General features: G+C 40.7%; 2 protein-coding genes across 6 annotated transcripts; both read left to right on the top strand.

The window, feature by feature from the left end:
* The first annotated feature begins 896 nt into the window (after positions 1–896).
* On the top strand, positions 897–5,904 carry zdhhc11 (zDHHC palmitoyltransferase 11). Of its 3 annotated transcripts, none has more exons than XM_080471588.1 (11): positions 897–1,160; positions 2,221–2,509; positions 3,033–3,211; positions 3,298–3,399; positions 3,476–3,600; positions 3,710–3,868; positions 3,957–4,075; positions 4,154–4,191; positions 4,280–4,343; positions 4,687–4,765; positions 5,166–5,904. In XM_080471588.1, exons 2-11 carry the CDS (start codon positions 2,291–2,293, stop codon positions 5,306–5,308), a joined length of 1,227 nt encoding a protein of 408 aa, XP_080327714.1. In that variant the 5' UTR covers positions 897–1,160; positions 2,221–2,290; the 3' UTR covers positions 5,309–5,904. The 3 variants fall into 3 exon arrangements, with proteins under 3 accessions (XP_080327714.1, XP_080327715.1, XP_080327716.1); XM_080471589.1 differs by having other exon boundaries at positions 918–1,160; positions 2,166–2,509; XM_080471590.1 differs by having other exon boundaries at positions 947–1,160; positions 2,221–2,459; positions 3,091–3,211.
* A 5,363-nt stretch (positions 5,905–11,267) lies between these two features.
* tppp (tubulin polymerization promoting protein) lies at positions 11,268–26,406 on the top strand. Of its 3 annotated transcripts, none has more exons than XM_080471944.1 (5): positions 11,268–11,518; positions 17,929–18,009; positions 18,503–18,838; positions 24,143–24,296; positions 24,372–26,406. In XM_080471944.1, the coding sequence occupies exons 2-5, from the start codon at positions 17,996–17,998 to the stop codon at positions 24,579–24,581; spliced, it is 714 nt and encodes a 237-aa protein (XP_080328070.1). In that variant the 5' UTR covers positions 11,268–11,518; positions 17,929–17,995; the 3' UTR covers positions 24,582–26,406. The 3 variants fall into 3 exon arrangements, with proteins under 3 accessions (XP_080328070.1, XP_080328069.1, XP_080328068.1); XM_080471943.1 differs by having other exon boundaries at positions 11,276–11,565; XM_080471942.1 differs by lacking the exon at positions 11,268–11,518 and adding an exon at positions 17,212–17,390.
* Positions 26,407–26,417: the final 11 nt, after the last annotated feature.

Genomic DNA, 26,417 nt, shown 5'->3' with positions numbered 1-26,417 from the left:
ATGTCCCGCTGCAGAGAAACATGACGTCTGAGAAGGAGTAAACTTTCACCCACAGGCTTTAACAAAGAGCTTTATTGTAAGAACAGCAAAAAATCTGAATGAACTGGCTAACCTTGAGATAGCACTTTTGGGTTTTTTTTCAAAAAGAGTTGTAATAAAAGAAAAAAATCGAGAAGCTGTTATTAAAATAGATCTTGTGCTGTAACTGCAAAATCAAGGTCATATTTATGTCACGAAGTCTGCAGAGCGCATTGAGTGATCATGACTTTCAATATAAACACAATGTTGTCTCCACAACTGATGTCCCATCACCAAATAGAACAAGTGTGTATGTGCTTACTTTGGACTCTGTATTTGGAGCTATTCTGTGTTGGTTAAACCAGTCAAGGGGATGGATGATTGATAGATGCGCACAGAAAGATTCCAGTTAAATCTCATTATAGGCCGTCTCTCTGTGAGGGAAGTGAAACAAAGCGGTATACATTTCTATTCAGCACGGAGAAAATTGGGAGTGAAAGTTAACAGTGAAAGACAGGCTGTATTTAGGAAAGCAGAAGTATCATGTGTGCGTCTGTGTCTGCAGTTCACTTCTGGCTTTTTTTGCGGGAACAAGAGCTTCAACTGTGACCGAGGGGATCGTTTCCAACACCGCCTGAAAACGTGGATGCATTATATCGTGGTTCTTTATTGAGCGAGTGCAGCGCTACACACACACACACACACACACACACACACACACACACACACACACACACACACACACACACACACACACACACACACACACACACACACACACACACACACACACACACACACACACTGAAGGAAAGAGGTGGGAAGAGCCTTGAGGAGCGCGCACTGCGCACGCGCAGTGGAGCAGTTTCCATAGCGCTGCTCTGACCTGCTGAGTTGATTCTTCAACTTCTGACTCACGTCCTCTGGCGACACAATCCCGAGCTCACCGGAGCGTTTCGTTCACGACTGCGGCTTATTTTCTGTTATGTTGTTTCCTGCTAATGTTTAATTATTTATTTTCTACTTTTTAATCCACGCAAACGCGCGCGAGGCTGGTAAAAACCCACCATGGGACTTTGAATATGCGTTTCAACGGGAGCTTATTGTTTTTATGTTTATGATACCAGTTTCACACCAGAAAAGTAAGTACATCTTAATGTTTTCCAACAATACAAGTTAACAGTTTAATTCTTAATTTTGGTGCGTAAAATGATCCATATTTGGATAAGTTTGTTTGAATTCCAGTTTCAGATTAGCCTCAGGTGTTTATCATCTTCACTTAACAATATTACTTTTCTATGGTTAATTTAGAAAAAAAACCTCCAGATTGTTTTGTTTTTGTGTATGATTTATAAGTCATACAGGGAGACACTGTTGAAGTTGTATGGCCATAAGCAAAACATGTGATCTCCAGCCCCGTGTCAAATAAAGGGATGTTGCTGTTTTACTGTCTCTTTCACTGTGGGTCAGCTGTTTTGTGTTGTGACAGTATCCTACTTGTTGTGTTTAGTTTGGTATATAATCAATGAGAAGTCCCCTCCCCCTTCCTAAACATTAAGCAAACTCTTCTACTATTTTACTAAACGGATTTAATGCATTGTAATAGTCCCGAAATAGTATTTAATCCAGTGTAAGTTTGAGATCATATCTTCTCAGAAGTATGGGAAGATAAATCACATTAATCCTTCACATGTGTCTCACACCAAATGGTAATGTCAAACTAATATATACTATTAAAATATTCTTCCACATAATCAGACAGTATTTCTAATGGCTGCGCAGGCATCAGGCAAAATTGAAAGGTCATTGCAACTGGCGTCACTAACACTTAAAATGAATTCAATTCTAAATATGTGTGTTTTAATAACATCATTAGTTTAACTCTTCACTTCTTATTTTTTTTATTATGATTGCTTCTCAAAACCTAAAAGGAACAATGAATGCTATGAAAATCCCCAATTTCTCTTAACTACAGTTTTAAAGATATGTGGATTCAAATTTATTGTAGTCGTATGTTGTTAAATTTTGTACTAATGTTCCTTCATAACTTGCCCTCTCTGTTTGATATATTCATGACATTAAACTTTCAACTATTGACCAGACTTTTGTCCCAGTTTTTATTTAGTTTTTATGCTTTTACTTTCCAGGTCCCTGAGTGTGTGATCATGACGCTCAACTCATTTTCCTAACTCATTTCCCCAGCAAATGTGACCACACTGTACTGGAGCCCGACAGGTGTGTACCGCAGCCTTTGTTTCACCCCGCGGCTGAGATGAACTGCTTCAGCCAGAGGTTCAGACGCACGGCGCCCATGCGGGGCGGCAGCAGGAACGACCTCGTCCCCTCCAATCCTCCGAGGATGAACGGATGGTCGTGGCCCCCTCAGGCTTTCCAACTGGTCGGGTGGCTAGTGTACAGCTACCTCGCCATCGTGAGCTTCGGTATCTATGTGCCTCTCCTGCCCCAGCCGTGGAACCATGTGGCCTACGCTGTATCCTTAACCCTCCCTGAACCCTCTCTGTCACTGGAGCCGACTATCATGTATGTCCAGCGGCGGGTCTTCAGCATTTGAATATGGAGCCTCTGCAAAGGTTTTGTTTAGCCTCCTGCAGAAGACAAGGATCTAGCTGTACGTCCTGTATGTATGAGCTCTTAGTGACACCCGACAAGACTGTCTCCTTGTAGACACGTACAGTGGCCTTTTTGTTTCTTGGTCAATGCAACATGATGTCAGCACAGTAGTTAACTTTACCGAAGCTTTACTCAGAAGGACAGTTGATGTTTTCAGGCCTTACTTTCTCTCACAGAAGACTCTCTTGTGTTTGCAGATTTTTGTCTTTGTGCCTCTTGATTATTTAAAAGAAAACTCTCTCTATATGAATATGTAGAACAAACTGAGCATGATCTAATACAATATAGAGTATGGAGGCTCAGACATATTCGGCTTGATGACATCATCCTCTAGAGTGTCTTACTTATCATGCAACATTTTCCTTGACTCTTGCTGTGTCTAGCTCATGGGCATTGCCTTCCTTGTTCACTTTCTCACGCACATTGCCGCTGTGACTGTAGATCCAGCGGACGCCAGCGTGAGGGCCAAGCAGAACTATTCCAGTCCCATGCCTCTTTTTGACCGGACGAAGCAGCCGCATGTTATCCACAATCTTCACTGTTACCTGTGCGATGTCCGAGTGTATGTAACCCAAAGTGGGAGCTTCTGAAGGGACTACGTTTTTTTCCCTTTTGCACATGTTTAAAAGTGTCTCCTTGTTCACGTAGCGGCCCCAAAGTCAAACACTGTGCAGTCTGCAACAAGTGTGTGGAAGATTTCGATCACCACTGCAAATGGCTGAACAACTGCGTGGGAGGGAGAAACTATTGGTGAGATGAAGCGACGAACAAACAAAGTGCACTTTCTGTATCGGCTGCATAAACTGACATACGTTTTGACTTCCAGGTTCTTCTTTTTGGCACTGACCTCCGCTGCAGTGGGCGTCGTTCTGCTCGTTGTTGTCGTCTTGTTTATATTTATTCAGCATTACTTAAATCCACACAGCCTGCGGACAGCGCCGCAGTTTGACGGTGCGTTGATCTTTAACTCATGGAAGGCTACCTCTGATTATAAATTCCGCAATATTGTCATAAGGTTTTTCTTGTGTTTGTTTGTTTGTTTTTTTTCTTGGTTTTACAGGCGGTGTGCTCGGAAACACAACCTGGCTGTTTTTTTTACCATTAGCGCCCATAAAGACGAACTCGACTGGTCTGCTCACATTAGCCTTCATCACAGTCGTGCTGAGCATCACCTGCCTGGTGCTGCTCGTTCATCTGCTGGGCTTTCACCTTTACCTCTGTGAGTGACAATCCATCCGACGCATGTTGTGTTTACTTGCCGTCATTGATCGCAACTCCTCCTGTGTTTTCCCTCCATCTTGATATAGTTTATAAAGGCATAAGCACATACGATTACGTGAAAATTCAGCGTCAAAAAGAAGCGAGAAGTCGAGATATCAAAGCAGAGAATCCTCCTGATTCAAAAGCTCATAAAAAGACTCCGGAGGTGAGCTCGGACTTTTACATCTAATTGTCCTTCATCTTTTGTTTATTTATAAATGTGATTTTTTTTTTTCTTTTAAAGGGTGAACATGGCTCAGTTGACTGTGAACAAAGTTCAAGGTGAAAATGAATATTTCCAGTTTACATTGTACCCTAAAAATGATTCTTGTACAGAAGAATAATTACTACCACTATGGCTTTCCTGCAGCTCCTGCAAATTAGATGGTAAAGGCCCATTCACCAGCAGACTTCCTGAATCCCTGTGCTCAGAGGTAACTGTTGTCAACATGCAGGTGCCTCTCAGGAAGTGAGAATAAAATGGGAAAGGAATTTTTTTTTCGATTTGATTTAATAGTGGAACAGTTTAAAATTCCAAAAGTGTAAGTTTGCTTATTTTTTAAGATGTAAACTAAAATATTTTTCTACTTTTTCTTCATTCTTTACTCTTTTTTAACTTCTGTGTCATGTTTTTTTTGTTGTTGCATCATGGTGGATTAGTTTGCTTGAGCCTCTTGCAAGCCGAGGTTTTATACAAGCTGGATGTTTTGACAGCAGTAATAACTGACAAAACAGTTCTTGGGGATTTCTTGGCAATAAAACCTGTCTGTATTACAGATGGAAACTTTTCACAAAGCATCTGAAAAGGAAAATAGCTTTCATTACGGCACAGAAAACCCCACACGTAGTCGAGAAAGTAAGTATTTGATTAATTACTTTTGATCTTCCTTTGCTATTAAACAGGAAACAAAATAGAAATGCAAAGAAATACAGCTCCTGACTGACAGCATTAATGGGCCGCTAAATGTATGTTGTATTATTTTAACAGCAATGTAGACCTGCGCGACAATGTATAATTGTCAATGTATAATTTCTTTTGCCTTTTGCTCAGCATAATTGAACTGTAAATAATATACGTGTTCTTCTAAGCAGACAATAGAGCAGCGATGAGAGGCATGTATTAGCATAGTATTTAGTCTGAAACTTCCCAGTTGTGGGATTAACAAAACAATATCTAATCTAATTGATAGGTTGATGTATAGATGTACACACTGACGTTCACCAATCCTTAACTCTGTTTTTCTCGTGTGTGGAAGGGGACGTTTCAATGATGGACATCAAAAGCTGGAAGCCAGGCGATAATGAAGAAGCTCAGAGCGCCAGAGTGAAAAGCGTTGTCGACGTTCCCGGAGTGCAGGATCCACTCGGCAGCTCAGTCATGACTCCGGATGATGTTTAGGCATTGTGCTGCACTCAGGAACCTTCTTTTTGTTTATATATATAATGACAACATGTTTCATAAAGTGGAGCCATCAATTGTTTATAAAGACAGAGGACATCTTGGACTGGACATCTTGGTTTCATACACATCACGACGCTGTATTTTGTTCCAGGGGACGTTTTGTATGTATCCTGAATAACAGTGGTCCTGTCTGGGTTTTGTTCCCTTTTATTTGCACTATGTGCTTTTATGACAGTGGTTGAATTATTTAAAGCGTCTTTATCTTGGTGTGGAGAGCCAAAGTCCAGCTGCACTGATAAATTAACCTTTTTTTTGTTTGTTTTTTCACACTGTGGTCAAATTGGACAGATATTTTTTTATTTTTTTTGCACTGTTCCAACGTATGAATGTCATTATGCAGTTTACTCTTTATTCCAGTTCTGCACTGACTATTAACATATGACCATCTCATTTTATCTGATCACCAAAGACAGAACCATACATGGGAAAACGTAAAAGCAGTGGAGCTGATGCAAGCTTCAAATGTCCTCTGCTGCTGTTATTAAAGACTGGCTTGTTGGTGATCTTCAATAAATGTATTCAAGAATAATCCCAAGAATAGCAAATTGTCTGCAGGTTACCAAACCCATACAATGCTGGCAAGTCTGAGAGTTATACACGGGATATGACCTATCGTTAAAAGAAAATGTTAAAATATCGAATATAAAGAAATATGTTACAAAAATGTCGAGAGTGAGTGGAAAACAAGAAGGTATCGTTCAGTACTAATGTAGTCATTTTCACTACGGCCACAGTAAATTAAGTAATTCTCCAGACGCATTACAAAACTGTTTTTGGTTAAGGGCCTTGCTCAACCGTCAGCAGTGAGTCATTGACAGCCCCTTGTTAAAAGCTTGCTTCCTCATCCTACCGGCCTTCGCTACCCATCGTCACATTTTTATTTTAATGTCATCAAGAAGCTATCTAAAAACAAAAACCTCTGAGACAATTGCTGCTTATCTAGCTTATAAGAAACGTCTCAATGAGAGAAATCGTTGAATGCTTTGGTTGATTGTGTAAAAACAAAAGAAAAGGAAAAACAGGATGAGACTTCTAGAGAGCTTCAGGTCGAGCTGGAACAATCTGAAGTGGTGCTTTCAGTCTAGAACATACGTCGCACTTTAAACCAAGTAGAGCCCCATGAACTAAGAGCAAAGGGGACACCACTGAAAAGGAAATCAAGGTGGAGTATTTTTCTGAAAGCACATATAAAAGCTACAACCCAACTGCTGATAAACATGACGCAGGTCTAAATATCAAGTGCTCCGTTGCCTTTAATAAAGGAGGCACTATGTATAAGATATCTGCCAACGACACCGAATGAAGGTAAATTGATTTGGTCATATTTCTCGAAATATGTTTAGCCCCTGATCTTGATTAGCTTCGATGCATTCACTTTGAAATGCCTCCTACCAGGACAAATATGCATGGACAAAAATGGATCGGAATAATCATGAAATGTATCCATCCAACTTACAGCAGTGGGCCTCTGGAGCCAATTCTAACAGATTATGAACATAAGGAGGGGTACACGCAAATTTGAAACAGCCTGCATGCACAGGGAGAACATGCAAACGCCAAATATAAACGCCCCCATGTCTCAACTTGAACAGGGGACATTTTCACTGTGAGGCAAGGCTGCTAAACCACTGCACCACCCTGGTAACCAAATCATTTTATAGAGGAATCTGCTGTTCTGCTTCAGAAAACAACATTTGAGTTGAGAGTATTTGGTGTCGGAGATCCAGAAGCAGAAAGGACTGATGGACAAGACAAAGAAAGACTGTTGTAAATGTAGGGTAATGTTAGGGTTTGGAGCAGGGTTCAAGATTCTAGAAGGATACAGGTGACGTTCAGAGGTTGTTACTGCTGCTGAGGGACTCTACTAACAATATTTGTTTACTGATTTGCTTTCATTCGTAAAGATATACTGGAATATGTACTTAACGATTATGGGTGAGACATGTCCAGGTTGAATCCTGCCTTCACCCATAGTCTTCTGCAATTGACTCCAGCATCGTCGATGCTGAGTTGGATAAAGTCATATAGAAAATCAAGACAAGAAAAATTAAGGGTTACAGTAATGTTGGTCAGTATTGTACACAGGATTGCAAATCACGTATTCCAATGACAGCTGCAACAAATCCCCACACAAGATAATCACTACCAACAATGTCCTTAATAATATATGTTTCCAACGTATTCAGTCCTGAAGGAATAAAAAACACTTGAGAACAAGTATCTTGTCTCTAAGGTCCCGTTTACACGACAATGAATACGAGTGTATCTGAATAACTTTCTTCACTTGTGGGGGGTTTGTTTACACGGCACCAGTATGCAGATGCACTGTATCCGCAAACTTCTTAATCCGGATCCCAAGGTGAATAGATTCTCTCAAAGCAGTTATTCCCTCCTGCAGAGTCTGCCGGGGGCGACTGAGTCTGTTACTGCGCATGCGCATGTCTCCCCCTCCCTCCTGTTCATCCAGTTGTAAACAAACATGGCGGCCTCGTGGTGGTCTGAATCACGGTCCGTATTCTAGTTTTATCGTCCATATCAGTAGTTTAATAGTTGAGACTCACACCTGATGGCATCCGATGCGTCATCAGTCCGTGCGGATGTCGGGTGCTCTCTATTTTCTTCACGTTTATAGTGCATTGTTCTGTGTAGTTTCATTACAAAATCAAGCAACAGCGCCCTCCTGTGGCCAGCTTACTAACTACATCGTTGTCTGTGTGTCCGCTTCAGGCTATTCTTGTCCTTCACAGACAACCCATTAGACCAATAAACACACAGGAATAGCAATAACATGTTGATATTAAGATATATATATATATATGGAGAGAGAGAGTGAGAGAGAGAGAGAGAGAGAGAGAGAGAGAGAGAGAGAGAGAGTGAGAGAGAGAGAGAGAGAGACAGAGAGACTTGTACCACAGGCTTCTACATTTAGAGAATTTGTTGTGTTTGCCCAACCACCATCTCTGTTTACATAATTTTAAGAGTTGAACATTTTGCCTTGAAACTATATTTGATGCCTCCAAGGACCTGGTGTCCACACATGTGGACATAATTTTGATTTGTCTAGAGCTGGGTTTAACAAGGTTATTTTACTTTTTCACTAGGCAGAGAGTCAACCAGTTTATAGCACGTACACCCACATCAGATTAAACATGGTTGAAACTGAGAGCTACTTTAAGATTACTAAGTAATCTGAAGGGTCACTTCTTACAAACCACAAATTAATAAAAGTGACAGTGTGCACACTCACAGTCCACACCTTCAACTTCAAGACACAGATTACATTTCATTACATTTTTGTAGTGTCTGCGGAAATCAGAGTGGAAAACTCAAGCATGCACAGGGAAAACATGAAAACATACAGAGTGCCAACCAGTTCACCAATATGCGGCCTGTCAGTCAGCGTCTACCAGTTTATTTTGATCACTCGTAGCTATTTATGTTCCACAAAGGAGGTGATTATTGGACAGATTTCTGTGAATTGTTTGTATATTTTCTTAAACAGCTGGCAGAACTAAAGGGTGTTTTCGTTGTTGTACATACATTTTGCCACTAGAGGGCTGTCTTTCTAAATTGATAGATGACTTACGTTGTAGGTCTTTAAAGTCACACTGGATTCATTGGAGCCATTTTTTCCTCTTTTGTATTGATTGTTTTCAAGACATGATTTAAATACTGCGCAGGTAAAGCTTTCAACACAATTTCAGTATACAAAGCTCATGCAATACAGCAAAGAAATGTTCAAAAGGATGCAAGCCCAACCAAAATATCTCCACACTTTTGCAGTGGAAACTAAACATGAAATTAAGTTACATCATTTATTGCATTACCTAATGAAAGACCATATAAAACAATTTACAAATGTGTGATTAAGCGTTATGTGAAAAGTGTAGTGGGTTTTTCAAACTTTACAAAAGTCCGAAACTAATAAATACTTTCCGACAGACATTTTTAATGGGTTCAGTTCTTGGCTTTATTGTTATGTGTCTGCGGGAATAAATAACTCAATTATGATCTCATGGGAATCCAGGAACTGAGTCAAAATGAGCAAGTAAACTAAATGCTAGTAGGCTGCATTTTTCCAAGCATTGTCCTCAGTGGGGGCACATTCTCAGACTATAAAAAAACAACCAAAAAACCAAAACCTTGTTGTGAAGGACATGAGGGGCTATTAAGGTTTTGTTTACCCAAAACATTTTGACTCATTGTGGAAAAGTGCAGGTGTTACTAATAACATGAACAATGGCTTTGTTCCCTTAAAATGTACCAGTAAGTCCAGAAACTGGGCTGACATGAGGAGCAACACCAGGACCCTGAAACTGGAACACCGGGGCAGCTGTTTTATCTCAGTTTCATCGTAAATGATTAATTGCACAACTAGTTTCCGCGTGTGTGTGCATGTGAGACCTTAACTTGATTGCACTGTATTCCACAGGGCCTCATGTTACTGAGGGGACACAAATGGAGATCCCCATGAGAGAAATTATTCAATGTTTAAAGACTGGTTTTCTGGATTGGGCTGTAATACGGTTGATATAAGGAGTAGGAGTTACTGCTGGGTTGAGAGGAATTCTAAAGGATTAATGTAAACTAATGCAATCTTCGAATGTGTGTGAGTATGTACTTGGCCTTGTTGCGGGGACCCAAATCTGTTGATGCACTCACTCATGCTATGGAAAGATTTCTTCCTCTTGGGGATATGACAGTCGCCTTAGAAATGATCGTTCCATTTTTAGGTGAAGAGATCATTTAAGGCCAGGCTAATGTCACGGGTTATTTAGGGTGAGGGTTAATATAGGGCAGTTGTTCATGAGAGTAGGAGATGGCATTTCTGAGGAGTTATCTTGACAAAAAGGAATAATTTGAGCGTAAATCCTTTTATCACAAAACATTTTAAATAACATATAATAACACAATACAGCTATATAAAGACTAATTAGATATTTAATTTTAAATGCTTCTTGGTAGAATTTATAGAAATGTGGTTTTTTAATCCCTATGGATCCTGGTAGTGTTAATATGGATACTGTGTGTCTGTGTGTTTATTTATCACTGTTTTAAGAATCTCAGTCTGTTTACACAGTGTAATGATGGAGACTACCCCACTTCCGGGGACAAAAAGCAAATCAGCATGAGGAAAATAAATACATAGATAATGAACAGCTCTGAAGCTTTTACTTATGAAATCAGTGTAAGTCAATGCTAAGCCCCTGGAAGATGTTGAATACACAGTGAATAGTTTGTGTGAATGTGTGTGGTGACTACAGCCCAACAGGAACCACACAGTGGCGCAAGTGAAGCAGCATGAGTAAGACAATTATGTCATCCTGTGATTACACCCTGTTCAGTCTGTTTTCATCATGATCAGCTAGATTACTATTCTGAGTCCTTGCCTTTGCTCACAGGCATGCATGTTTTCACCGCTGGCCCCAGTCTTTGAGATGTTCATCTCAGAGCCGGGTGCTATATTATATCAGCTGCACCATCAGAGACAAGAGGTTACATAATGTGCATCCAGCGTCCAGCCATCAGGGTACTACGAGTTGTGTAACACATTAGTGCACAGAGGACAACCGCTTATATTTCTTTGTTTTATTTTTTTCTCTAGCAAATGTGTTCTCTAAATACATAAAGGGTAGCCACTGGAGACGAGTTCCTCTGGTTACCCACAGTCCACAACATCCTGTGGTTTGAATTTCGTTTTAAAATATTCCATTTTATTGCCCCTGTGTGTGACCACTGGCCTCTCACATGCATCCACCTTCTCTGATTGTAAACACACTGTGTGTTAATGAAGCTGGATTGATCGTCCAAATAAAGGCATACGCTCGTGTTGTCACAATCTCCGCCTCTCAAAGCGCACAAAGACGCTCCTTGCGCGCAAAAGACGCTCCCTTGCGCACTCCGCTTGTTTACGAGCTGCCTGCCGCGGCACCATCAGCGGTCACACAACAAGCCAGAAGAAAACAGCTCCTCTTTCAGCCAATCAGCTCTCTGGTTTCTCTTCAGCATCTCGGAGGGACTCAGCCATCGGCAGACCTGAGCGCAGCAGCGCGGAGGAAACACACTTCAACGCTCCTCGACGCGCAATTATGGTTTTGTGATTTTTTTTTTTTTTTTTCGGGTGATTTTGGAGGATTGTGTCAGCAGGTGATTAAAACGGTTTCATATCCCACTGCAGCGGTGCTTCATCAGCAGTAAGCAAAAAGAAAAAGAAAAAGAAAAAGAAATACTGATTGTTTTGGGCTTCCATTTGACCTGCATGCTTTATGCCAGCCTGCACAGCTGATTCTCGAAGGTTCAATATTCATGTTTGTGCATGTCTCCTTTTATTATGTATTTTTCCAAATATTAAATGTCCTTTTGTACTGCAAATGCATGTGGCTGCATGATTTTCCCAACCCTGTTTTTTTTTTTTCTTCTTCTTCTTCTTCTTCTTCTTCTTCTTCTTCTTCTTCTTCTTCTTCTTCTTCTTCTTCTTCTTCTTCTTCTTCTTCTTCTTCTTCTTCTTTCCTTTCCAGTATGTGATGTTATGCATTGGCAGACTTTGCATTGAGGGCTGACAATAACAAACACATCACGTGGACTCGGTGCGAATCTGGCGTTTGCAAGTTTATGTAACCGACTTCGCTCCCCCCCCCAAAAAAAACGCGCTGAGACAGCTCGGTGAAACCAGCAGCTGCAGACATGTCCAGTAACATAAACAGGAGCACTTTACTCATGTGCTCATTATGTGAAGGCGGCCTCAGTGAGCCACAGCGAAGGGGCAGTGATGGCTAGGAAGAATGGGCGAAATCACATTTGGCCTTTGGCTGCAACCTTCACGCCAAGCTGCTGGGTTTTATGAAGGTAATTACATAATAACTGGTGGGGGAAAAGATTTATTCACCAATTTATTCCTGGTGCTCAGTGGAAGTGGGAAGCTTGAAGCAGTGGGGAGTACAGGGTGTTCTGCTTAAATTTAAATGAATATAATGATGATATTGACTCCTTTATGGCAAATTGACCATCATAAAAACAGAAGATTATTTTATTTACTGGTGCTTTCCTCTCACTGAATGGAGCATCAACCATGTTTCGCCTCCAATAGGTTAAATTAGGTATGCCTGAGCAGAAGACACAGTCACTGAGTTTGCCCCAGATTTTCACTATTGTAGGTTTCATAGCACACTGGTCCAAGAGCCTTTGGGTCCTGTCACTAACAGTTAACCTCCGAGTGTAAATTATCCTATTTTGTTCGCCATGACTCAAAATTCAGGTCACTTTTACAAACCAAAGAAAATGCTTTTGGGGAAGAATCTGGATTCTAAACCCTATGTTATTGTTGAATATACTGTACATCGCTCAGAGGGAAATAGTGGCCATTGCATATCATTTTTTATTCGCTGGCATTTCCATGACATCGCAAAGAGTTTTAAATTAGTTATCTTAGTTAATTCAACATTACAGCGCACCTAAAATTCATAAACTGCTCTATGTCGAGCTAATTTGCTGCTGGCACACAAGGCTTCCTCCATCTGAGCCATGTCAGGGACACTTCTGCCGTCTCTGGCATCACGTATTACCTCTCATACGTGGGGTTACATAAGGATCCCCTGACTGTCTTTTATCTCTATTTGGCTTGCCACTACCGCCAACAATAACCACTGTAGCTTGTTTAAAACTTCTTATTTTTCAGCCGCACAATGCTTGCCAAGATCTTTGACTCACAGAGCCGTTAGAAGTGTTTAGGAAGGCGAGGCCTGACAAAGGAGGCATGGTGGTGACCTCAGACCCGAGCTGGAGCATAATGATATCATGGCCTCACTGTCTGTGTGGAGAGTCAAGAGTTGGGGGGGGGGGGGGCTGTGACCAAACAGGGAAATGGTTAAGAGGGTTATCCTTAACTTGTCACAAGCATGATATTTCTTGAATTAAACAGGGAACATTGAACTTACCTATGAAGGGTACACGATTACATAAAAGTTTTGCCTCATCCTCCAGGAATTGTGCTATTTTGGTTGTTGGACTGTACGACGAGCCTTGACTAGAACGTGTGAGCTGGTATACACATCTATAGATGTGACGTACTGTAATAGAAATACATGAGTCTTGTGCAGAATGGCGAGGTTTCACTGTTGTGGTGATGATCTCTGTTTCACATGTATGATTGACTGACAGTCACATTCCAGAGCAGCTGCCTGGAAAGGATGCTGATCTGGATAGAAAGCAGATGGGATCTCTGCATGCCCACTGACTGTGAAGCTCTCTCTCTCTCTCTCTCTCTCTCTCTCTCTCTCTCTCTCTCTCTCTCTCTCTCTCTCTCTCTCTCTCTCTCTCTCTCTCTCTCTCTCTCTCTCTCTCTCTCACACACTCTCTCTCCCTCTCCCACACACACTGGTCTGATGTCAGTGGTGGTATTTAGTGAGTTAAACGCCATCTGCCAAAGCAACAGCTAAACACCAAATTCATTCTATTTAGTTTGCTTGTTTCAGCCTGCATGTTGTCTGGCCGACGATCTTCCCTCTCGAGAATTAATAGAACGTTCCAGTCATGGCAGTGCATTGTTGCTATGAATAGATATTCAGTTCAAAATGGGTCAATTTATAGTTAAAGCACTCATCTGTGCAGTGTATTGCCAGAAGGCAAGTGTATGTAAGCATGCTGTCATCCAGTCGCAGATTTGTCTCTGGAGATCTGCCCTTAACCAAATGGCTTCTCATTTGTATGTGGAAAAATGGGGCAGAAATAAAAACAGCGAGGAACAACACGGCCATGAAGTCGTTGTTGCGTTTGCATGCTTTTTGGCAAAATACAATAATCAAAAATAGCAGTGCCCATACTTCCTCTCATTTAGGTCTGTCTGTGTTGTAAATAATTCTACTGTTCTCTGTTGAGTCTCGATGTGGCTCCTATATATGTCGCAAATGATGGAGGCTGAGAAGCTTTGTTGTACTAAGGACTTAAGCACTTGAATCTACTACCAATAAATTGGAGGAGGAAGAAAAAGGTTCCTTTGTGCCTCTCAGATTTTGCTGCTGCAGTTGAGGCACAAAGACAAACACAGAGTGAGTCTATTGAAAGGATGTGGATCCCCACTGAAAGTAAAGTCAATAATGGTTCAACCTCAGTGCGGGCCTTTACAGGAAGTCACGGTACCAAACTGAGCCAAGCAACATCAAGATGAAGACCTAGTTCCCATGAACACAGAAGTACTGAGTCCGCCTCTTGTTTGTAGTGTTTGCTGATTATTCATTGTTAAAAAGTAAAACATATAAATGAACCACCTTTCCTCGAAATTGTCACTTGCTATGGTTATTAAAAAAGACAATTCCCAACCTTCTAATATAATAATAGCAGAGTTACTCTTTTAAAAAACATTCACAAATAAACTGCAGTCTAGTCGATCAAGTGGAAATGGGAACTGGTTCCATTTTACTCTGCACTGCTTCCTTTTGTAGGCAATGTGTTGGAGTTAGCTCTCTGGCCTCACGACTCGTTCAAATCTTGTGGACTTGTGGCAAGATTGCATGTGCGTGAGTTGTTTTATCCATGGTACTTTGATTTCCTCTCCGTGTCCAATAATCACGGCTAATTAGACTAATCTAAATCTAAATTGATCGCAGGTTTGCCCCGTGACAGACTGGTCCAGAGAATAGCTACTTTGCCTTTGGCCATTTGTCAGGCCGGATCGGCTCCAGCATTTCAAGTGAACAAATCTGTATAAAACACAGTTTTCAAAAGTACCGACACTTTGATACAAACCCTGTTTAACAATGTCAAACCATTCAGTTGTTTCACAATAACCAAATCAGTTAAAACAATACTGTCAGTTCTCTCTCCACAAACTGAACAACAGGGAAGGAAATTGATTGTGATTGCCCAAACAGTTTTCAGCTTGGGGATCATTTTGGCCTGCTGTGACGAATCGAATATACAAACAGCAGGATGGATTGATAACATAGTGTGAGCAACATGTTTAGTGGAGCTGAGCTGCAGCTGTGAGCTTCTCACCTGTTTATCTAGACAGAAACCGTTCAGGTACTAGAACATATGTAGATCACAACTGAAGCCCAGAGAGGTGTGTGTACATTTTGTCAACACACCTCAGCACCAGCGTCTTAAAGCCTATAATATCTTGAGTATTATAAGTACAGATTGTAGATATAAATGACACTACTTGTATTATATCAAAGTTCAAAGCGTTAGCATTGTGAGAGCTCCGGGTTTTTGTTTGTATTGAACTCAAACATCAATCATCCATATCAATATGACCATCAGTTTAACATTGAGGCATGCACTCCTCTACTTTTCTATTACACACACATATTACCTCCTGCATCAATTTGACCTAGAGAAGCTCATCAGTTGGAGCTGATCATACAGATCAACCTGTACTTTCAACAAATATTTAAGACAATGTTGATGGTTAACTGCTTTTTCTTCTTTGGATCACTTTTTACAGTATCTGTACTATACTTCTAAGAGCTGCAGTTTTGGAGATGCTCTCACCCAGTTGTCTATCCGTCACGATCTGCCACCTGTGGTTGCCATTTTTCCTGCTTCTAAATTTTCAACTTAAAGAACAAGAGTACTTGCTTCGCAACATATCTTTGTGTATGTTAGTCACTAGCAGGTGTCACAATAAGGAGATAATGATGAGAATTCTTTATTTGCATGGTCATAATATTATGGCTAATCACTGCAGATTAAACATGTACTGGAGGTTTATGTCTGGGAAGCAGGGACAGGTTCTTAACTCAGTAAAAGATTAATGATTGAATAGTAATTAGTTCCAATACAAGATGGGCTTGACACATTTATGTGATTAAAAAACAAACATTAGTTTACTTGAACGACACATTTGTAGGATAAATTGTTCACGTCAGAGGTTTAGAATGGCCAATACCTCTTTATATTTAGAACAGATGTACACTGAAAAGAGCAACAGACATCCAGAATAATTTTAGTTTTAAGTGGTTATTAGATAACAGAGTATGGCCTTGTTGCATTGTACTTTACTTTATTGGCCCTGGGAAGCTACTGTCTTCCATGATGGAGCTGTATCTGTGATCCAGAACATCTGATTCAAGTAAAACAGTATTTATCAAACATCTTTGTCAAGATCATCATCTATCAAGTTTGATGTGTATTTTGGCAGTGGTATATTTGTTACAGGGGTGGAGTATTACATGCAACACAAAATGCTAAGACATAAAATGTATATTTATGTGATATCCCTGTAACCTGAAAATGGATAAAGGAGTTTAGAAGATATGCATCTTAAAAAATCTTAATTAAGTTGCTCTACGTCCTTTTGATGTATTTATATAGCATGTGACTTTTTTTTCCCAGTGCAAATGTTTTACAATGATAGTAATTATAGTTTTTGTTGCATTTTATTAGTGACACAGTGAAGCTTCAGCGACCTCAGTCACTCCATCTCAATAGTGTTGGCTTGAGTGCTCGATGACATATGACTATAGAAACTCCTGCCATCAATAGTGGTACTCTGCGATGTCACCATGTCTGTATTTGTGAAAAAAATGGGAATGGGTCAGACAGAGAAGCCACTTGCCTTGGACAATGGGTTCCCAGTGTCTATAGCCCTGAATGCCATTATTCATACACATTCATAATCTCTTCTTTTAGGCCCCCAAAGAATCTGCATCCTGATTATAATGGCTTCATACATTGTCAATCATTTGTACGAGAAAAACTTTTGTACAATTTGAAGTGTCTACTGTGCTTAGAGGGGTCACACTTGTGATTGTTGGCCCCAGAGTTGAGGAAACAAAACCCTTCGCTATTCCTGCTGCCACTGGGGGTGAGTGAAATCACTTTATTGGAGACTTACAGGAGGCGCTGAAAGTCCGTCAGCGAGACGGGACGAGTCGTTTCACAGGACACGGCAGCTCTCTCTGGCCTGCGTCTTGTCTGCATACTGCTGGGAAATTGTTTTATAGACATTGTTGGGCTGTGTTTTACTACGGCAGCACACTTTCTTTAAGGATGCTGAGCTGATTATGGGAACAGCTGAAAGGTGAGGGGAGACGTTTCGCCTGTGCTAAAAATAGCGCAGGACTGCCTTATCTCTATAGAAACAGAAGATTTTATTTTACATTTTCTTTCTGACTTTGTATTGAAGTGCGATGCAAATCTGAGACTGAGAAATGTTACTGATGAGTAAATTTAACTGATAACTAATTCAGATTGAATGAAGTCATGCAAAACAAAAGAGAGGGGAAGTTTGAAAAAAACAAAAAACGCCTGTCTCGACCAGTAACACCTAATACAAAGTTATTTGGCGATTGGGAGGAGATCTCTTTCTTTTTGACCTGCAGGTATTGCTCGCTCCATTGCAAGTGTTTTAACTGAATGCACGCATGCTGGTGTGTGTGTTTGTGTGTGTTTGTGTGTGTAAGACTGTATCAGAATGAACTGTCTTCAGTGAAATATTGTACCCATGTCGTGAAGTTTTATTTATTGCTTTAGTTTGATGTTTTTCTCCTCAGCACTCAGATCTGTGAACAGTGTATTCTACACCTTGATAACATCCACCTCTGTTCTCTTTTCTACAGCACAAAAAGAAAACACAAGTCAGCAAATTCAAGCACTGCACAGAGGGAACCAAATTCCTGCAAAACCATGGCAGACCAGAAGTAAGTCTGAAAAGTCATCCTCCAGTTCATATGTTACATTGGTGTTAATTTATATACCCGCCTTCTGGCTTGTTCCGTGATTTGTGTGCCTTTGAATTCCACAGAGATCTATTTATAACTTTAACTTTTGTGCCAGAACACATAAGACATCTGCCCATTCACAGGCAGCGTGAGCACAGAAACACATCCCCAGTCCCTCTTGCAGTCTTCAAAATAGAAGCACCATCCAATAGGAGACAGCCTGAAACTGTAATGTCACCCTGAGACATGATGCTTTATTTAATTTCAGCTGTACTTTTCCATTAATGACCTCCCATAACTGTGACATTACTGCTGAGTGACCTATTTAATGTTGTGTGCTGTTGTCTTCTATTGTGACCTGATCTGTTCCTAAAGAGAAGTGTTAGTGTTTTTTTGTTTTTATTATTATATTCTTCCACATTTACATGACGTAGATCACCGGGTAAAGGACTTTAATTTACATTTTTTTCAGAGACAACATAGAAGACTTTAAAGTCCAGACAGCCAAGCATCCCAACATGAGCTCAGCTCCTCTACGACCACACAGTGAACAGTCTAGAGACCGGGCGTCCAAAAGGCTTTCGACTGAGTCCAATGGGACCAGCGATGGAGGCATGGGCTCGTCCACACCAGTGGAGGTTACGGCTTTGGAGGAGTCGTTTAGACGCTTCGCCATCCATGGTGACACACGTGCTACGGGCAAGGAGATGCACGGCAAGAACTGGTCCAAACTCTGCAAGGACTGCAACGTGATTGACGGCAAGAACATCACCCTCACTGACGTGGACATCGTCTTCAGCAAAGTCAAGTAAGAAAGGATTTGAAAACAAAATATTACATGAAAGGATTAATTTTTATTTTGAGCCCCCCCCAAAAAAGGTCTGAAAGTTGTATTGCAGGAAGTGTGTAGGCAGTTTTTCTTTTGTCAGTATAGTGATGGTAAGCAATATTGCAACAGTATATCTTGTGCCTTTAGATTATTATTGCAGTATAGCAGTAATTGTAACACACTATTCTCCTTCATATTAAGGTGAGTTGGAGGTAAGAGTATGAGAAGCAGCAGCCAGAGCAAACAGTGGAGGTGACTCATTCTGCGTCTCCTCAGGCTGGACTGATTCATCCATTACGACTCTATCCAGCAATCAGCTGCAACGCCAATACTATTTGGCCACTGGAGAAAATTTTTTTTTTTTCCAGTGTGCAGCTGTGCATGTTTTTTCAAGTGCATTATGTGCAGTAAGGGGCTGGTAACACTTTGAATGAGTGCCTGTAACCCCCACAACTCATTAGTAGTTTTTATTGTCGGAATATTTCTCATACATAGTGAACTATTATTTATAACAGTGATATGTAGTGGCACATGATAAAATTTATGTCAATGTGCAAATTTCATTCTTGTACAGAGCAGCATTGTTTTTGTTTCTCCTCTTGAATGAAATGAATGAAGATTATTCCACTCGACAGCACCAGGATTGTGAAGTATGGCTGGAAGCCATTTTTCTCATCTTGCAGGAGTGGAGACACCATGTAAAAGGTCTATTTGTGAATTTCACATTGATATTGTGGATTTTCCACCTCCTTCTGGCTCATAACTGCAGTTCATTCTCAGTCTTTTTTTTTTGTTAGACACAGTGGATTATATAATGGCACTTGAAAATATTTTCTTCTGTTTAAAACTGTCTATTCTGCCTTTATTACAGCAGGGATCAGTGTTCTACTATTACCAACATAAAGTACAGTAAAATCTAAGGTATGTGAAAGAAAGTGCACTGTAACGGACTCGATAAAGTACACTTCATTTCACATATTGCACTTTGAGCATCACGTTGTAGAATATACAAACATGTGGCAAAGCTGTAGCCTGTTAAAGTTCACTGAAGTGATTTTAGATGCTCGACATCTAAACTGACTTATGTATATTTTACCAGGTTTATTTTTGCATGCTTAAAATTCCATGACATTGCAAATGAGATCCCTCACGTGTATAAATCCCCCAAAATACAGAAACACATGGCGGTGAGCCATAAAAAACTATCCCTACACTACCACCGCATAGTCACTACCCTGTAGTTACTGAATACAAGTCAATCGCATGAGATAAAGGCGGCACAGTGGTGCAGCTGTCAGCACTGTTGTCTCATAGCAAGATCATTCCTTGTGTGAATGTGTCTGCTGTGAGTTTGCATGTTCTCCCTTGTTGACAAGCTTGTTTGGTTAATTGGCGACTCTAAATTGGCTGTAAGGATGAATGTACTGTCAGTACTTGATGGACTGGGTACTGGTGTCCAAATGTTGGACATTCGGCACTGAGACATAATGAAACACTTCGATCTAATTCATTCATTTCATTCAGTCATTCTCTTTTTCCACTTTTTTGATGTTAACAGTTTGATTTCTGGGTCTACATGTTGTGTACAAAACTAACATATTAATTCAGGATGGTTCAGTGATGGATTGAATGAGACAAATATTAAAAAGCATATCATCAATGGTCCCATGAGAGGTTAAAAGGAGAGATTGAAAGTCTGCAGACAGTATCTTATAGTGATTTAGGGTTAATGCATGCAGTTGTGGGCAAAGATTTATAAACACCCTGCAGTATTTCTGCCATCAGTTTTTCTAGTTGAATTGACTAAGCTTCTTATATTTGTGAAACCAAAGGAGTCTCCATGGGTTTGTTGTTGTTTTTTTTGGTGGAACCTTCACTCTCCCACATCAACACCTTCACAGTTGGCATGGCAATTGGTGTTTATGTTTGCAAGCATTTCTTCCTGCCAAGACCAGAGAGAGAGGGAGGGAGGGAGCTGACTGTGGCACTGAGGCTTGTTTACGTCCCTCCATTCTGAAGGGCTAAGTCATCACCACTGTAGAGGTTTCGGGGAAAGTTGTTGTTTTTTTGCATTCATGCTTTTATTGGTGCATCTCTGCGGTGTGTACGGTAGGTCGTTGGATATCCGATGTGCAGATGATCCAGCAGCCAGACAGAGGAGCGTGTGTTTGACGATGGCATTACAGTAAGAATATGAAGTGAAGAAAACATGTGCTGTGTGTGTAACCCCACAAAGCCTCCCACAGGACACTTTTACAGTGACAGTCTTGGGGGAGGGGCTGGATTTCATAGTAGTGTCTGTCTCCAGGCATGACTGAGCAGGGCAGTGCTGTCATACCACTTTCCTTTTAATCACTGTCAAAAGCTCTTCTCTTGCACATGAAAAATGAAACATCCATAATGAGCACTGGCTAATCACGATATGGCTGAATGAATCATTATTTGTTCTGGGTATGGAGGTCTGCTGCGCCACATGGATTCTGCTCGGAGCCAGAAAACCACAGCACGAACTATAGATGAGGTAGAAATCTGGCATGGATTAATTAATTAGTGGCAACGTCTTATGGTGGCTTTGGTTGCATTTCCTCATCAGTGAACGTAATCATAGGCAGTTGTGGAGCATGACTCCGTGAAGCAGACTGCATCAGATCCGTTATGGATTGTGTTGTGCAGATGGTTGAACTATGTAAACAGACAGCAGGTCAGATCCAGCAATATCCCAGACAAAAATAAGTTGTTCTTGCCCCCTAACCTTTTTTTCCTTTTTATCCTCATCCCGATCTCCTCAGATTCTTGTTTGCAGTTTATTTACACTACTTAACCTTTTGGATACTTTAGAGACTTGAAGAGGTCAGGAAACAAGAGATTTGCAGAGGAGACTTATCAACCTCGGACAGAAACACCAGCTGAAAGTGCAGCTTCCCCCTCCTGACATTAGACAGCATGAAGGAAGACCGGAGCTCTCACATGTGCAACTGTGATGGATTTGTCAAACAAACCCGGTCACAGAATGAATCACATTAATACCAAACCAAAACATGTCTGTTTACAGTAGCTTGTTTCCATGGCAGCGGGTTGCCAAAGGAAGACTGTGGGCCTGTTGTTTGAGGTGATTTATCACCATGGAAATGACTGTTTGTGTTTGTGTTACTATGCACTTTTAACGTGGAAGTGCTCGCAGATGGAGAATGATTGATGGTGATGATCCGTCACGTGGCGCTTTATGCGCTTGCGGCGGTTCGATCTGATAAACGAGAATATAACGAGTCAAACGCCGTTTCCAAATACTTTGAATTTAGCGGGTCTGCAGCTCAGCGTCCCCGTTGTGCCGCTCGGTCCGAGCACTTGAAGTGAACTGCATAGCTGAACACAATGTGATGGACGATACGAGGAGACAGTCACAAATACAGCCCACAGCTGCGTCTGTGTGTGGAGTTGCTCAGACAACAGTGGAGTACTGAAACACCCCAGGAGACGTGATACAAACACTGCAATTTTTTTCTCACTGTTTATCTGAGTAGGATACCATCTCCATGCTCCAAAGGATCACACATGGCTTTGTGAAAACTGCTGGCGATTCTCGTTTTAGCCTTGAAATCTGAACTAAAAGAAACAAAATGAGGAAGTAAACTCTGATGCTGTGGTTTTGTTATTTAAATTTTTTTAGTTCTTAGATGATATCAAAGCATATTTTTCACACATTACTGTCTTACTCAGTTCTAACTCTCTCTCAGCAATTTCTCCACATTTTGTCTCTACTTTTTTCAGTTTACAGACATTAGAACATAGAGAGCTGATAGTAAGACAGACGACAGCTGCACACTGGAGGTCATCCTTCATCTCCAGTTTGAACTCGGCTTCTGGCCTTTTCTGTGTGAAGTTTGCTTGTTCTGCCTGTCTATTACTGACACATTAGTGTTTTTCCAACAATCCAAAGACAAGACTGTGAATCGGTTTTCTTGGTTTGCGTTTGCACCCTGATAGACTGGTGAACTAGCCAGCGTGTTTCCTGCAGGCCTCCAGCGTCCCTCAACCCTCAATTGAATAAAGTTGTATAAAACATGAATGGAAGAGGAGATAATTAATTGAATTCCACAAAAGCAACCGGGCAAAAAAACAATAAAATAATCCTACCTCGGTAAATGGAAAAACACAAATCAACAGAAGTTTGACTTTTATACAAATATACAATAAGAGTTTATAATAACAGTTTTTACTTTAAGAAAACCAAATATTACATCCACTTACAGTACATACACATGGAGACACAACATCACCCACACTCACATTTGCACCAACTGGCAGTTTAACGTCACCAATTAGCCTTAAAATGTATTTGGATAGGGGTGGGAAACTGATTACTCAGAGAAAACCCATTCACACCGAGGGCAAATATGCAAACTCCACACAGAAAGCCCACCCAGTCCAACCCAGATTCTAACAACCTTCCTGCTATGAGGCAAGAGTGTTATTAGTCACCATGAGGCCGTCAATTTCCTCTCCAATCAAATGGGTCACTTTTTCTATCATATACACCCGTTTGCCATAAAATTAGGAAGTAAATAACACTCTTTATCTTGGCACCTGTTAGTTGGGGTGATTTATGAGGCAGCAAGTGAACATTTTCTCCTAAGAAACATGTGAACGTATAGGGATGGGTGAGTTTGACCATACTGTGGTGGCAAGACAACTGGGTGTACTTGTTTTGCAGCTCGAACTGCAGCAGGCGATTAGTTTGGTTGTGATAGAAATCTGCTGGAAACAGAGTGCGTCTTGCTTCCCAACTTGTTATGTCGGTTTCTCGGCACAGCAGACAAACCAGGGTGCCCGTATTGATCATTGTGCAATCTGCCATGACCATGTGCACCCTTTCATTGAAAGGGTTCAAGGATGGTTTGAGGAACACGATAACCTTCTCAGTCCAAATCAAACATACGTGGGATGTGTTGGACAAACTAATCCTTTTCATGGAGGCCTCACCTCGCAAGTCAAATGACCTCAAGGACCTTCTGCTGATATCTTGGTCACAGAAACGACAGCACACCTTTACAGGTTGAGTGGATTCTTTAATGAGTCAGATCTGTTATGTCAACAAAAGAGGAGTCGACATGATGTGGTCACAATGTTGTGGCTGATCGTGTTCTGTATTATTTCAATCTGTGGTTCCTTTGACGTTTTCTGATCATTACTTCCACTTAGAGATTAGCGTCTCTCTCTCAGTAGGTATTGGTCACAGTGGCAGGTTCAACGTCATATTCAGACTGTGTTCCTCCTACATTTCAGGAAGAAAAGCAGTCGCACCATCACATACGATGAGTTCAAGACTGCACTCGGAGAGCTGGCCAGGAAGAAATATAAAGAAAAGAGTGGCGAGGAGGCCGAGGCTGAGGTCTTTAAGCTGATTGAAGGGAAGGGTCCCATCATTGCAGGAGTCACGGTAAGATTTGGGATTAATGCCATGTGTCTTTTAACACCGGTTCCAGGTCAAAACTCAAATGTTTTCCCACAACAGAGAGCCGTGGCCTCCCCGACAGTGAGCCGTCTTACGGACCCCACCAAGTTTACAGGGTCGCACAAGGAGCGTTTCGACGGCACCGGACGTGGTAAGGGTAAGGCGGGACGGGTGGACGTAGTTGACACGTCTGGATACGTTTCGGGATACAAACATCAAGGGTCATATGAGAAGAAAGTGAATAAACCCACTGCGGGCAGACCCATGTGAGGGCGAAGATGAGGAAATAAACATTTGATCAACTACTAGGATGATTTTCTATTAAAAGGGTACTCATAGAAAGCACAAAAGAATAGGATTTCGCATATTTTCCCTTCCATCTATCTTATATGTGTGTGTCTGTGTGTGTGAGAGAGATTTTTGAGTTCCTCTAATTGTGAAGTGTGAGAACTGGAAAACTGTTTACATCTATTTTTACAAAAGTCATCACCAGCTGGTACATTCCTGTCTGATAGCGAGTTACTGCCAAACACTGAAGAGAACAAATGAGAGAAACTGCTTTACAATGGCTGCCGAAGCCTTGTTGTCATGATAGGGCCTTATGATATTTATTGAGCACAATGAACAACATGCCAAGAAAAACTGAAGCGGGACAAAAAGTTAAACGAGTTAACAACATTGCACTTTTTTTTAACGGAGACGTTTCTCTTTCCATATTTGGCTGAAGAGGAAATGCATTTTTAATTCGTTTTGCAGTTTTCAAAGATAATTGTCACATCTTTTTGACAAAGAAAGCATCGGTGTTTCTTTCTTTTTAAAATGAAAAAAAAGTGTTTTCATTGTTAACCGTCGTCTGCCATCTGCACTTGTCAACTGCTGTTAATCTACTGTTTGTATTGTTAAATTATTCTATAAGCGCAGTTATTTCAATTATTTGCATTCAGCTCCGTGAACATACATCGAAAGTCTCGTCAGATCTCTTGAAAAATCCCCCAAAAATGCAGGTTTTGTCACTTTTCTCACTTCTGCCATCTTATTACTTTTTGTTTTTTAATTTCCATAAAGAATCATAACAAAAGCCCTCCGGTGTTGGTGTTAATGCACCGCATTATAACTCAGAACTTACTGTTCCCTTTTCTCATCGTTCAGACTTTGTGTTTAATTACAAACATTTCATGAATTGGGGAATTCAGCTAAAAGAAATAAACAAAGCTGTAACCACAGTAGATGAGCTCAGTTGTACAAGATTGTATTTCTAACGTTTTACTTCCAAGTATTTCCTCATCAGATTTATATACAGTAGTTCTAATATATTTGTGGTAAGATTGTGTATATTCTTAAACCTTTTCAGCCACATGGCTTAATTTATGACACTGGCTCCATGTTTTATTTCCTGTGTTGCTGTACTTTGTGCATGTTCTGTATATTACATTTGATTCAGAAGCATATAGTCGACAGTAGGAGTTTGTCGTATTGGAGCTGCTGCGAGGAGTGGACAGACTTAAATATTTTCTTGCTAAAAAAAATTAAATACATAAATATTGAGTCATGAGATTGTTGGATCATGACAAAATCTTGTATTGCTTGAAATCAATGTGTATCAACGTGTACGTGTACAAAGTCAGCTATCCTCTGATGCTATTGTATTTGTTGACTAAAAAAACATTTAAAGTACCTTTCACATGTGGTACCAGCATCCAAGGCACAAATTCAACTTTCAGCAGGGTTTTACAGTTCGCTTACACACTGTATCAGATAAAGGGAAAATTACAAACGAGTTATATACTTTTGTAGAATATTTTTCCAAAGTAACGTGTCATACACTACCTGTAGCCTCGGCCGATGAAGAATCATGCATCAAGTGCATAACTAGCAGCTATCTGTGTGTTACTTTTCGTCTGCTGCAGTAGCTCGAGTATGATCCGTTTTCTGTGCTTAATGCCAAATACCGTGCACCTTTAATATGGACAACGATATCGTCTTTTTTCAAATAACTTTTTACTGTACTATTGTGCCCTACTGCATGCAGTGTGTTCCTTTTTTTGGGGGGTTCTTTGTTCTCTTAAGTGTGTCCATGATTTGTAGTGCATTATTGAAAATAAAAAA

The sequence above is a fragment of the Lipophrys pholis genome (genome assembly GCF_963383615.2).
Source record: "Lipophrys pholis genome assembly, chromosome: 9".
NCBI lineage: Eukaryota > Metazoa > Chordata > Actinopteri > Blenniiformes > Blenniidae > Lipophrys > Lipophrys pholis.
Note: the sequence above shows the minus strand (reverse complement) of the source record. Positions and strands in the feature narration are given on the sequence as shown.